The sequence below is a fragment of the Micromesistius poutassou genome (assembly GCF_964030765.1).
Source record: "Micromesistius poutassou genome assembly, chromosome: 11".
NCBI classification, from domain to species: domain Eukaryota; kingdom Metazoa; phylum Chordata; class Actinopteri; order Gadiformes; family Gadidae; genus Micromesistius; species Micromesistius poutassou.
Window position 1 is genome coordinate 1,351,859 of NC_140281.1, and position 13,661 is coordinate 1,365,519.

At 45.0% G+C, this 13,661-nt stretch overlaps 1 protein-coding gene across 1 annotated transcript in view; it reads left to right on the forward strand.

Moving 5' to 3' along the window:
• Positions 1-2,172, forward strand: part of gpr158a (G protein-coupled receptor 158a) — a gene marked incomplete at both ends in the record, with an annotated part of 45,883 nt that extends 43,711 nt beyond the window's left edge. Inside the window, one exon of the mRNA XM_084475669.1 lies at positions 271-2,172. Coding sequence (XP_084331795.1) covers positions 271-2,172 — 1,902 coding nt within the window. The remainder of the gene's footprint in view (positions 1-270) is intronic.
• Between the last annotated feature and the right edge of the window lie 11,489 nt (positions 2,173-13,661).

The following is a 13,661-nucleotide window of genomic DNA, read 5'->3' on the forward strand; positions in this document are numbered from 1 at the left end:
GTCCTTTGGCTTTCGATATACCGCCCATGCCGCATCATCGAGTCACCCTTGCAGTCATACTCATGCTGCATGTCTCTGTGCAATCAACGTGGGCTTCTTTTGTAATACTGTGTATTCTTTATGAACATGTATGCATTTCAAACATTTCAAAGTACAGTAATCCATCCTCAATTGACGAATGACTGCCTTGTTTCTGCTTACTATCCTCTATCCCATCCCCTGCTATTTTTCCCCCTCCTCCCCCCCCCCCCCACAAAAAAAAAAATCAAGGAGGAGCTGAAGAAGCTCTACTCCCAGCTGGAGATCTACAAGCGGAAGAAGATGCTGGCCAACAACCCTCACCTGCAGAAGAAGCGGAGCTCCAAGAAGGGCCTGGGCCGCTCGCTGATGAGGCGCATCACCGAGATCCCCGAGTCGGTGCACCGGCAGTGCAGCCGCGACGACAAGGAGTCGGGGGAGCACGGCAGCAACCGCAACAGCATCTGCCTGCTGAGGAAGAACCCCTTCGACCCGGCGCTCCAGCCGGGCAAGACCCCGGTGAAGGAGGAGCCCCTGAAGAACAAGGTCTTCTCCCTGAAGAAGTCCCACAGCAGCTACGACCACGTCCGGGAGCCCGGCGAGGACTCCAACGGCTCCGCCATGGACAAGACGGAGGTCTCCGAGGCCGAAGGCTCGCTCCTGGACACCCTTATGGGCAAGAAGCTTGTCCGGAAGAATTCCAATGAGAAAGTGGACGCCACCAGTGAATCCACCGAGTCAGTTCCTTTGGTGTGCAAGTCGGCCAGCGCCCATAACCTCACGGCCGACAAGAAACCGCTCCACCCGAGAACGTCCATGTTGCAGAAGTCCCTCAGTGTCATCGCCAGCGCCAAGGAGAAGACGCTGGGCTTGGCGGGGAAGAGTGTGGAGGACAGCAGTAAGAGGAGCCAGCCGAAGAGCAAAGACACAAAGACGTCAGCCGTCGACCCGGAGGACCAACCCAAGTGCCAACCCAAGATGATCAACAGTCAGTCGGTGGAGTACAAGCAGACTGCGGCCAAGGGTGGCATCATGAAGCAGCAGGTGAGCGGCAGCCAGCCGTCCATCTGCTCTGACCCGGCCAAGAGCAAGGAGCTCTACGACCTGTCCGAGGTGTGTCCCTGGGAGGTGGAGGACCTCCCGACCCCGTCTGAGAACAAGGTGCAGAAGCACGTGTCTATTGCCCCGAAGGAGACCACCACCCACCACGGTGCAGGAACCAAAGTGGTCAAGCCCCAGCAGCAGCAGCAGCAGCAGAAGCAGCAGAAGGCTACAGACCTGTACCCATCCAACCCCAGAAATACTGTGGAACGAGCCGACGTGTGTCCATGGGAAGAAGGGAGTGGAGGTGAGGTTGGCCATTCGGAAGAATCTAAACCCTCTGGTCAGACTAGCAAGCCTGGACAACCTGCCAAGAGCCCTCAACCTCAAACCTCTCGGGTGGAGGTTTGCCCCTGGGACGATGAGGAGGCTAAAGTCCCAGATGATTCGGCCCGCTCGCAGGAGACATCAACACAGAGGAAGTCCACGACACAAGCCGATGGGGGTAAGGGTAAAAGTGGGCATTTGGACCCCTCCAAAACGGCCAGCTCTCTGCAGACCTCGACAGCAAGAGCTGATGTTTGTCCCTGGGATTCGACAGCAAGAGCGGACGTGTGTCCCTGGGAATCGGACGCTGATCCCTCCGAGTCGGTGAATACCGAGAGGCCGGCGAGGTCGCCAACGGCCCCCATGGTGACAGAATCCCCTTTGAGTAAGAAGGGTGCAGCGGCGTCTTCAAGAACGGCAGAGACAGACCGAGCGAGGGAGAGGTCGAAATACCCAGACGACGAGAGAATCCGAACGAAAGCCAAGGAAAAAAGCAAATCATCGTTGGAGAAACATGCAAGCAAGCCGAAGGTGGCTGAGGTTTGTCCATGGGAGGCTGAGGTGCAGCAATCACAAGCAGTGGAGAAACTGAAAAACGTCAACATTGGTGCAGCAAGGGGGAAACCGGCTGAAGTCTGTCCGTGGGAGTTTGATGATGCGGCCGGTCAGAAAGACTCAAGCGATACGTCGACAAGGAAGACCAGCCCAAAGCCCAGAGGGAAGGTGTCGAGCAGCCCAAAGAAGGCAGATGTTTGTCCCTGGGACTTTGAGGACAGCACGGCGTGACCTTCAAACCGAAATGGACAATTGAACATGTAGTTCTTTTGTGTCTTTTGACTTTTTTTTTTTTTTTTTTTTTACTTCTGAATCCCAAAATATTATTTTATTTTTTACAATTAGTAGGATGACTTGGAAGAAAAAGATTATGAAACTCCACAAGTTGCCTTTCTTTCTGTGGTTTTGGATTGAAGTTGTCTGTTTTGAGAGAAAAAAAGGGTCAATATAAAAGAAAAAATATAACAATAAGCATTCCAGTTTATAGTATCGATGGAGGTGGTTCGTAGTCTATACTTATGCAACTTTCAATCCATCAAACTTTTATTTTACAGTCAATGCCCAAAAACTTTTCTATACTGTCAATTGTTTCTTTCATTTTTTACATTTCCAAAACCATCACAGATTGGATTGGGACACTACACGAAAACAATGAAATGAAAGTGAAAGTGGAATTGTTTTCCATGTATAACCAGAAATATAATATGTGGGTTGGGGTGGGGGAGGAAAACTCCAAAGCGCCAAAGAAAAGACGTAATGAGAAAAGAGAGTTGTGTCCGTTCAAAGGGAACCTGGTCGGGGAGTCGATAGTGTATTGAGCAGTGCGCACTGTTTTGTAGAGGAAGTGGCCTATAGCACTTTAGCAACACATGCTAAACGGTTTTGAGTGTAGGTGGGGGATAGCATCACCTAGCAGTTAGTTGGTCCTGATTGCTCTCTGTTGCATCCTTAGCATGACATTACATGTTGGGAAATCGACGTGGGAAATGATTTTGCCTTTTGAGTTCAACCTAATTTAACTGTATTTTCTCAACTAATGCTTCCAAGTCTGCAGAGATGTACTTCTGTATGTGCCTACCTAACTAGAAAGGTCTTGTATTCGGTCTGTTTGTACAGTAGTCCGGGCTAGTAGAGGGTATATACACAGCATGCAGGGCCCGGCAGCCAGAGAAGTCCTACTGCTTGCTCAGCTCAGACTTAGTACTCCATGCTTTGATGAATGCGTTCAAACATGTATTCTAATCACTTTTACTTCATGCCTGTAAAATCATCCTTTGCTTCTTGTTCCCATATCACTTAAAACTTGTTTTGTCCGGGTGGGCAAATATATTTCTTACATGGGGACAGTGCACTGTAATGGCAATCTGTCACAGTACACACTCTGTAAAAAGAACGAGTCCCCTACATAAATTTTGTAAGTGAATCCAACGTAGAGAGTGTGTGCTTGTGTTTGTGTGTGTGTGGGCTTGTGTGTGTGTGTGTGTGTGTGTATGAAATGCGTGTCTTTCTGTGTATTCTACATTAAGATGTTGTCAATCTCTGGTAACGTGTGTGAGGATGCAATAGGTGCAGTCTTCGCTGTTCGCTGTTCCTGTACTCAAGATGTCATGCATGGTAGCTGTAAGAGCCATGTTCTAATCCAGCAGAGGTGTTTTAGTTAACCGAAATATTTAGTTTCCGAACTATTCGTGGGCTTTGTCGGTACACTAATATTTGAATAATATGAGTTGTGTAACAACTAGCACTAAGCCTAGTCCTCAATCTTAACTTGCCTCGAACCTTAACTGTGTAGCTTTCACCTTAACCCTAATGTTTACCCAACCATACTACGAACGTTTACCCCCAGCCTAACCTCAAACGCAACAATACAATCACATACATCAATACATCAATATTACATTCCGATACATTTTTATTGAAATCTTTGAGCGAAAAAAAACAACCTCCATACCAGTTTGTAGTCTTCAACTTAGGCTCAACCAAACAATAAATAAACACATCAAAAACACGTACAAAAAGGAAGAAAGTAACATACATGCAGTTCGCCATGGCGACACTAAACATGATTTAGACATTGCGAGTAATGGCTTGTTGCTGCTGAGTTATTTGTCCTATTTGACCCAGCAAGGATACTGGGAAATATTTCATACTTGACAGCAGTGGCCCTTAAGAGTACCACATTTGTCTTGGCTTCTGGAGTATGAACTCCTGGGGGACGGGGGTCCGGGCCGTCGCAGCTCCTTGCCTGGATGATATATAAGAGCCAGACCTGTCATGTGCATTGAGATGGCGGAGGGGGGGTCCCCTAGTGCCCAATATTAAGAGAACAACAGCCTATCCCCCCTCCCTCCACCACTCTTAACATGACCCCCCCATCGATCTCCCCCCTCCTCACCCCTTCAACACCCTCCTCCTTCCCCACACCACAATGACAGGGTTTTTTATCATCAATTTATTTACTTGAAATGAATGATTCAAATGAGCTTTGAACAATTCTTGACTTTAACCCGTTTACTGTTTCTGACTATTTATTTCAGTTCAAGCTTTTATTAAACATACCAGGTATAAATAAACCAAAAATATAACTGATTCAAATTTAATTCAGGAATTGGCTCTTCTTAGTTCTGGCCTTAATATGGGATCAGTAAAAGACTATAAACATATCTCATTAATGTTTTCAAGCAAATCACATCAATGTTTACTTATTTAGTGCTCAGTTAAGTTTATTGGGGCACATAAATAAACTAAAATAATCAGAAGATAATAACCGGAACCTCAGCATCTAAATTCATATTGAATCAAAAAAATGTGTGTATTTTTACACCCCTAGTGGCCCTACCAAGGCAATTAAAAAAATATATATATACATATATGAAGAAAAGACAATTCTTCTGCTTCCATAAAAATGTTCCTTATTAGATCAATACAAATAATCAATGATATATATCTACTACACTTCAGAAATGTGGATCTTACTTTGATCAATACAATTATGAGTCAATGGTTTACTGAAATAGACAACCCCTGGTTCTAAAGCCTTTCCTCCAGTCACTCTGTGTGCGGCTGTCTCCCTGTTGAATAGTATGTACACAGCGATACGTGTCTTCGTCTGTCTCTCTGAACTTCATCGTACTTTGCTCGAGTCACAAGCGAAAACATGTAAAAAAAAAATAAACATGGCAACCGTTGTTACTGATTTTCCGACTGTACAGCAACAATTCTGTGCCCGTTGCTCGTTGTCCAAACCAGACATTTAGTGTCGGGTTTTTCATTCTGAGTGAACAACTCTGTATTTCAATAGTCAATTTAAAACCTGACAACTCTGGAGTCAAATTACATAAAATACTACGACAATATAACTAGTACCACTAATTGTACTACTACTACTGCTACTTCTACTACTAACAGGTACCACTAACGTTACTACAATACTACTCAATGCTGTTAAATTGTTGCTCTTGTGGCTTCTGCATGATTTGAAGAAATTAGTAGGACTGATGTTTCACTTCCCTTGACTGAACATAGACAGAAAATGTCAAAAAGAGAAAAAAAGAAATATGAAAAAAAATACACCAACCGAATCTTTTATGGACTGTTACAAGTTGTATAGTGTGTGATACTGTACCTAACCCACTGTATTGCGTGCTTGTTAAACCTACTGCTTAATAACAGAGCAACTAACTAACATATATGAATATTTGTTAGATTTATATATTGTGTTATATTGTGTTAGCATGTACATAAAACATACCTCCACTGCAATAAATATTTATATGAAATTGACCAAACCAGTTATTTCATTTTATATTCCAAAACAATCAAACTATTACACATGTAAACCCACTGAATGAATATGTGATCATGTTTTCTTAAAACCAAAGTCTTATCTCCCCATGAAGCATGAGGAGTTATGGGTGTTAACTTTTTTTTTAACACCCCCATGGGTGTTAACTTTGAAATATTTAAAGCTTTAGTTAAACTAAAATCAGTTTGAGTTGGTAACATGTCGGTAACAGTATGGTGTGATCTGTGGTAAAGCCGTGCATCATGGGGAAGAAACAGAAAGTGCCAGAACAAAACACGTGCACCACCCTCTCTGTGTTGGGTGTGTTGCCTGGCGTGGTTTCAGGTCGGTCGAGTTACTGTTGTCTCGCTGCAGACTCTTAGATGGGGAAAATGGGCGCCTCCTAAAAGCTCTGTGATTCATAACCACTTTAGGACGTGCGCCTTGGCTCCCGTCCTGAAATGCTTTTTACGGCTTGTTGTGCTCCTGGACAGAAATCATTGGCAGCCACGCAGGAAACAAGACAAAAGATGGTATCGATGCTAGCTAGCCCTGATGCAAAAGACAAATAAAACGTAATATTTTCTGATTATTCCTGAAGCTAGTGGCTATTAGCTAAGCAAACACCTGACTTTAAGGGCCTAGTGCTTTCTTCCTTGAATGACTTTGATTATTTAACCCACATAACAAAGTAACCCCACAAATACCAAAATATGAGTTGATTATTTAAGTAAATACATAAATTACAACGCACCATACCTAACCCTAACAATATATTTGGCCTTTAATTAGGCCATAGCTCAGTGCTGGGGCCTGTAAGCATAGTAGACAGGTAATTATTGTGTAAACAAAACATGTCAGCATTGATTACTATTTTGAAGAGCACTTTTGGAGCCGGTCAGGAGATCGATAAAGGCTGATGCAGAGAACCAAAATAGAAACACGTCAGGGAAGGAAAACGAGAAGTTGAACCCATTTGAGACATGAGCAATGTCTCGCATGAGTAATGTATTATGGTACCATAATACATCATTTGGAGATGACCAAAAAATGGCTGATTTTGGAGGAAGCCATTATTCCAAGATGTAGAGTGCAGACTTTGGGGATCAAACCCAGTAACTGTAGCCTGGCTGTAGCCACAAGCCTGGCTATTGCCAGACCAAACTCAATGGTAGTTGGTCTGGGGAGGCTGCTGTCATTTTCTTCAACACAATCAGTGATCAACGGGCCTAGTTCAACTGACTCTGTACGCAATTGGGGTACAACAGATCTCAGTGCTCTGTGAATGGTTAATTTATTAAGTGTCATCACCAAATCAGAGAGGTTCACACAGGTTAGCTGACCTTAACTGGTCAATAGGCTGGGAGGATTTTGGTGTGGATCAATCATATTCTATCACATTATAAACAGTCATAATCCTATAAAACTGTAGCATAGGGGCAGATGAGTCAAGTCCAGTGGCTAGGTAAAAATGTTATGGGCTCAAAGTCTACCTGTATAGAGAAATAGAAATACGCCCTGACCCTAATGTCAGATACAGCAGTCCTACTGGGGGAAGACTGCGGAGAGCCTGGAGAGTGAAACACCCTATTCACCAAGATCTGAGGCCGTCTGCTCAGTGAGACCCTAACCCCGACCTTCTCCTTACTGATATGTATCTCAATTCAAGTCACTCACGTTGTGGTTTACACCACATGCCGAATCACTAAAAGTGGTACAGTAGTCATCAAGGAGCACAGATCTACATCTCGACAATGAATCGATTTCGATATCTATAGAAATTGAAAGTCCTCCCCCTGATCTAGGTTTGCTGAATGAATGGATAAAAGCGTCTGCGAAACGAAATTACAGTAAGTAATTGCATCATACTGTGATCCCCAGACTGCGTGTTGTAGCTGGTCTCCACAGGGGGCCAGATGTTCTCCCGGTTCTCCCTAGGGCTATTTATAAACCTCCCCGCCTCCAGCTGCACCCGTTGGTTGGGGAGTCGGGAGCTCGGCGGAGTGTGAGAGGTCGTGTGTGTATAACGTTGTGTGTCTGTGTGTGTGTTACACTTCGACCAGTCTCTTGTTCTCATCTAGTCCTGGTTCTCACATCCTCTCAAACGGAGGCAAACAATTCCAGGGAGCAAGCGAGAGGGAGAGAGAGAGGGAGAGAGAGAGAGAGAAAGAGCGAGAGAGAGAGAGAGAGAGCGAGAGCGGGAGAGAGAGAGAGAGAGCATTATGAAATCAGTGTGTGATGTAACACATTCCACCAGACCAAAGTGCCGGTTGTTAGGCAGTGAGTCTGAAGTCCCAGGGGGGTAGGGGTCACACCCTACCCCCCCCCCCCCCCTCCTAGGAGGTGCAGGCCGGGATGCTTCATACATCCACCATGAATCACCTGGAGCTCCTGTTGAGCTGGTCCTCCCTTCACCTCCTCCTCCTCCTGTTCCTCATCATCACAGGTTCTCCTCCTCCTGTTCCTCATCATCCTCCTCCTGTTCCTCCTCATCAGAGGTTCACCTCCTCCTCCACCTGTACCTCCTCCTCCTGTACCTCCTCATCCCAGGTTCACCTCCTCCTCCTGCAGCTCCTCATCACAGGCTCACCTCCTCCTGTAGCTCCTCATCCCAGGATTTATAGCGTGATGACTTATTTCTATCAAACCTCATTAATACATGAATACATTCCCGATCACTGTCATTCATATCGTATATATCGTGACGTTACGACATTCGGTAACCATGGCTCTTCTTACATGTCTGTAGGCCCAGGTTTATTTTAGGTGAGCCGTTATGAATCCATCAGAGGAAGAGGAGGAAGAGGAGGCCCATGGATTGTGAGTAGAGTCTCAGTTTGAAATCGACACCGCTCTAAAAGCCACGCTACGCTAACAAATGAACTGCTTATTGGTAATCAATGTCATGATTAGAGATTCTGAAACCCGAGGCGCGCTTAATCCCACGGCGACTCCGAGGCAGTCCAGAGGGCCGCCGTTACTTATAATGAGAGCGAGAAGCTCAGTCTGCGACGGCTTTAATCATATTCCGTTCAGATTTCATTGTTATATTTGTATGGTAATTGGCGTCGGAGAATCTTTTGTTTTTCCCCGCTCCAGATAATCAGTCTTCTTCGACTCTCCCAGCATCTCTCTGCCGCCATGATTAAGTGAAGAGCCGCCATGACACTTCTCCCCCAATTAGAGGAGCCCTTCGGCTTCTCCTTCCTACGGCGTTGACTGTGACCGTTTATCTGAGAAATCCCCTTTCTCTGTTCCCCTGTTTTAAACATGCATTGTCTGCTTGTGTGTGTGTGTGTGTGTGTGTGTGTGTGTGTGTGTGTGTGTGTGTGTGTGTGTGTGTTGTCTGCGTGTGTGAGAGGACGGAGTTTTAACGTAATACGTCCATGCTGTTGTTCAGCCCTCACAGCTCTCCACTGCCCCCTCGTGGCCAGAGCCAGCGATGCTCTTAATTACACGACGTATAGGGTCGTTCCTGTTAAGTTTATGACGTCAGTCGTATTATACCAGTAACTCTCTCGCTTCTCTCATCTTTCTTATAGTTGTTATTTTAAGGTGACTGAGAGGTAGGAGTGTCTCTTTCTGTATCAATTTTTCTGTGTGTGTGTGTGTGTGTGTGTCTCTCTCTCTCTCTCTCTCTCTCTCTCTCTCTCTCTATCTATCTATCTATCTATCTATCTATCTATCTATCTATCTATCTATCCATCCATCCATCCATCCCCCCTCTCTCTCTATCTCTCTCTGTCTCTCTACCCCTCTATGTCATCCTCTCTCTCTCTCTGTCTCTGTCTCTGTCTCTCTCTGTCATTCTCTCTCTCTCTCTCTGTCTCTCTCTCTCTCTCTCTCTCTCTCTCTCTCTCTATACCCCTCTCTGTCTACCTCTCTCTCTACCCCTCTATGTCATCATCCTCTCTCTCTCTCTCTCTCTCTCTCTCCCTCTCTCTCTCTCTCTCTACCCCTCTCTGTCTACCTCTCTCACTCTACCCCTCTGTCATCCTCTCTCTCTCTCTCTCTCTCTCTCTCTCTCTCTCTCTCTCTCTCTCTCTCTCTCTCTCTCTCTCTCTCTACCCCTCTCTGTCTACCTCTCTCTCTCTCATCGCACAGAGCAGGACCATCTGTGGCACGTAAAGGAAAGCGCTGACTTTGAATACTTTGAGTTAATTCACACTAGAACAGGAAGTAACCAGGGGTTGATATTTGTAAACATCCGTGAACATCCTGCTTGTAGAACTTGCTCCTGAATTACCTATATCTGCTTCTTAAAGATCTGTATCTCCTCTTGAATTACCCATGTCTGCTCCTGACTGACATATCTGCTCCTGAATTATATCTCCTCTTGAATTACCTATATCTACTCCTGAATGACATATCTGCTCCTGAATTACCCATAGCTCCTCTTGTATGACTTATATCTGCTCCTGAATGACCTGCCTCTGCTCCTTTAGGACTCTATCCACACTCTGTAGCTACTGTGAAGAACTTGGGATCATATCTCACACTGGTAGGCCCTACCAAACATAACTCATCCACTTCATCATCATTGTGAGGATTGTTTATTTGTTAAGTTGTATATATCATTATTTCCAGAGACAGCTGCACTGACAGTGAGCGAGCTCCAAGCCCGATGCTAGCGGACCAGTGAGTCACCGTCTCCAGCGGTTGAATCAGCTCCTCTCCAACGCGGTTCTGTAAACGCCAACGTCTAAAGGGAGCTTACCATGCATGTTCAATCTCTCTCTCTACCTCCTCCTCCTCATTGTCATCATCCTCCTCCTCCTCTCCCCCCTTCTCCGTCACTTCCCCACTCCACCTCCTCCACCCTCTCCTTCCTCCTTCTCCTCCTCTTCCCACCTCCACCCTCTCCTCCCCTTCCTCCTTCTCCTCCTCCTCTTCCTATTCCTCCCTCCACACTACTCACCTCCCTCTGCTGTTCCTTGTCCGCCTCCTCACTTCCCTCCTCCTCCTCCTCCTCCTCCTCCTCGTCCTCTCCCCCTCCTCCTCTTCCTTCTCCACCCACCCCCCACCTCCACCTCTCCTTCCTCCTCCTCAGTCTCCATCACAGCATGTGGTCGACAGCTATGAGGTGACCTTCATCCGAGACTGATGAGAGGCCCGTTCTAAATGATAATTTATTCACAGGTTTAAAGACTGAGTCACAGTGTGTGTGAGTTTGTGTGTGTGTCTGTGAGAGAGAATGTGTCTGGTTTTGATTCAGAGGAAATGCTTATCAATAAGGTTGTGATATATTATTTGTCATTATAAAATGCTATTTTATATCTACATAAATCCTATTTGTGTATCTATATATAATTTGCTGTTGTAACACTTGTGTTATCTTATCTTATCATTAGTTGGAGTAAAACAGGTTGTAAAAATAACGAAGTAGAATTAGTGGTACACCATACTGAACTGCAGTGATGAGCACGTTTTGGAGCGGGGTCGAGTCCCGCACGCACCACCAGATGGCACACACAGCGGACACAAAGTAACGCGTCTAAACTGAATTAGGGGAAGTTCTCAACCGCAGAGTTGAGTTGTATTTAGTTGTATTTAGTTTCCAATTTTATTTTTAGCTCTCAAAAAATTTGCATGAGTTCCGTTACCTCGGGGAGCTCATAGCTGGCCACGGGCATGGCTGTGACCTTTGGTTCCACCCCACTGTATGAGTCAAGCAGGCTCAACTGAAAGCACATTAAGTCAGGAGGGACCTGTAATGGGGCCACAAACTAATGACACTGCAGTTAAGAATACATCTCATGGAACAATTTATGCAACTAAGTCAGTCTAGCAATAAAAACAGCAGCCTAACCACATCTAAAGACATGTGTTTGTGTCCATTATGAACACTAGAGGGCAGTGTTGGCACAGTGTCTGGCCGTTTCAAATTCCCGATAAGAAATATAATCTGATATGTAAGACAACCAGCTCAATATGGAACTATTTTTAGGGGAGAGCTTCATCGTCGATAGCCAGAAGCATATTCATTTCCCAACTCGCAATGAAAGCTAGGAAACCCGCTTACATCATCATGGAGGTTTATCCCTCACTACGACACAAAGGGGTTGAGACAACAGGGCTGGACTTTCACTAGTTGTGCTTCTTCAGGGGAAGAAGATGCTTTATTGCAGACCTAGGCAGACAGGTGGAGGAGAGGAGAGGAGTCAGAAAGGAAGGAACAGCTGAACTGACAGATCAATACTAATGACCACTCAATAGGCCGACTGACTATATAGCTGCCTCAATGCAAGTATCATTGCAAGTAACAGCAATTATAGGATTCAAAATATATGGTTATTTTTTTATTTAACATTTTGAAAATAAAGATGTACAACCACCATCAATGTTGTTTTTTTCTGTGTAGGCCTATTGTTTTGTCAAGGGAAAAATAAAGACGTAGGCTACACAGAAATATCTAGGCTAATAATAAGAAATAATGGACATTGAAGACATTAAGAATTGTTTGTTTATATCTTGTTTATAGTGCATGACGGTAAGTTCCGCCCCCAGTCTGCGCATGAGTTCACCTCCTGCCCTGCGTATCTGGCAGCACAGACACCATGCTGCGATGGTATGTGGTCGACCCGGCTGCGGCGCGCGACACGGCCACCAGGGGGCCTGAAGAACTCAGGTTTGAGAGTCCAGCTTGGGCTTCCACCCTCAGGAACAGGTGGAGACAGAAAGGACAATGATGACGATTTAGCAATGCTAATTAACCTGAAATCTTAATAAGTGTCCATGCAGCTGAAATGGTTGTTAATGTGGGACAGGATAGATTAGTGGAGTTGTGGTCTACTCTAAAGGATCTGGGTTGGAGCCCAAATGTCAACAACCAGTAGCATATTGAGCAAGATGACCCCACGCTCCTTAATGACACTGAATCACTTGACACTGATTATCATGGTTGCCATGATGGTGTCTACGCGACTACTATAAAAACACAGACATTAAACTACAGCTGAGCAGAGACCAAGTCCGCACAACACGTTGCCTTCACGTGGTTTAGCAAACTCACTTCCGTTTGCATTTAGATTTGTGATTACAGCCAGCCATTGGTCCCACATTTAGACTTGTGGAATCTGTCCAATCATAGCTCAGGCCTATCCCATTGGGCTGTCCGAACTGTTTGGGTGTCCTTCCAGGCTGTATTATACGACGAGAGTGTCACAAAAGAAACTAGATTAGACAGGCTAGTATATGAAACTCTGCTGTGTTTGCCTCTGCTCTCCTAGTGATAAGTTATCTTTTAGCCAGTGATGACTATGGGCACATATTAGCATACAAATACCTTCAGGTGACGAGAAGTGTGAACAGGGACACAAGACCACACACACACACACACACACACACACACACACACACACACACACACACACACACACACACACACACACACACATACACTCACACACGCATACACAAACACAGATACAAACATATATAGCACACACACACACACACACACACACACACACACACACAAATACACACATGCTGAAGGCTGCTCAGGTCAGTTATTATAACTGAGCCCATCAAGCAGTTGCCTACTTGTTAAATGTGAAGACATGTTATTAAAAGTATAGCAGGTCTTCTCACTGTAATGCACATCAGACAAGCATACAGTTCACAAAGTAGACATATGAGAAGTTAGTTTTGCATTCTGTACGTTTGCTCACTCTTGACAAGGGCACCCATCCTAATTATAATAATACAAAGTGATTAAATAAATGTCGAATAAATAGTCACTGATAAATGAGTCACATATTTCATCATCAATTAATATTGGATGTATTTAGTATCAACCCCCATGTTTTGTGTCGTCAAACATTGAAATTATGTTAGAAGTAAGGGAATGTGGTGCACAGTAAATGGTTAATTTAACGCTCGACGCACTCCCTTCGCCCCTGCTCTGCGTGATGACGTTGGACACTGATTTCAC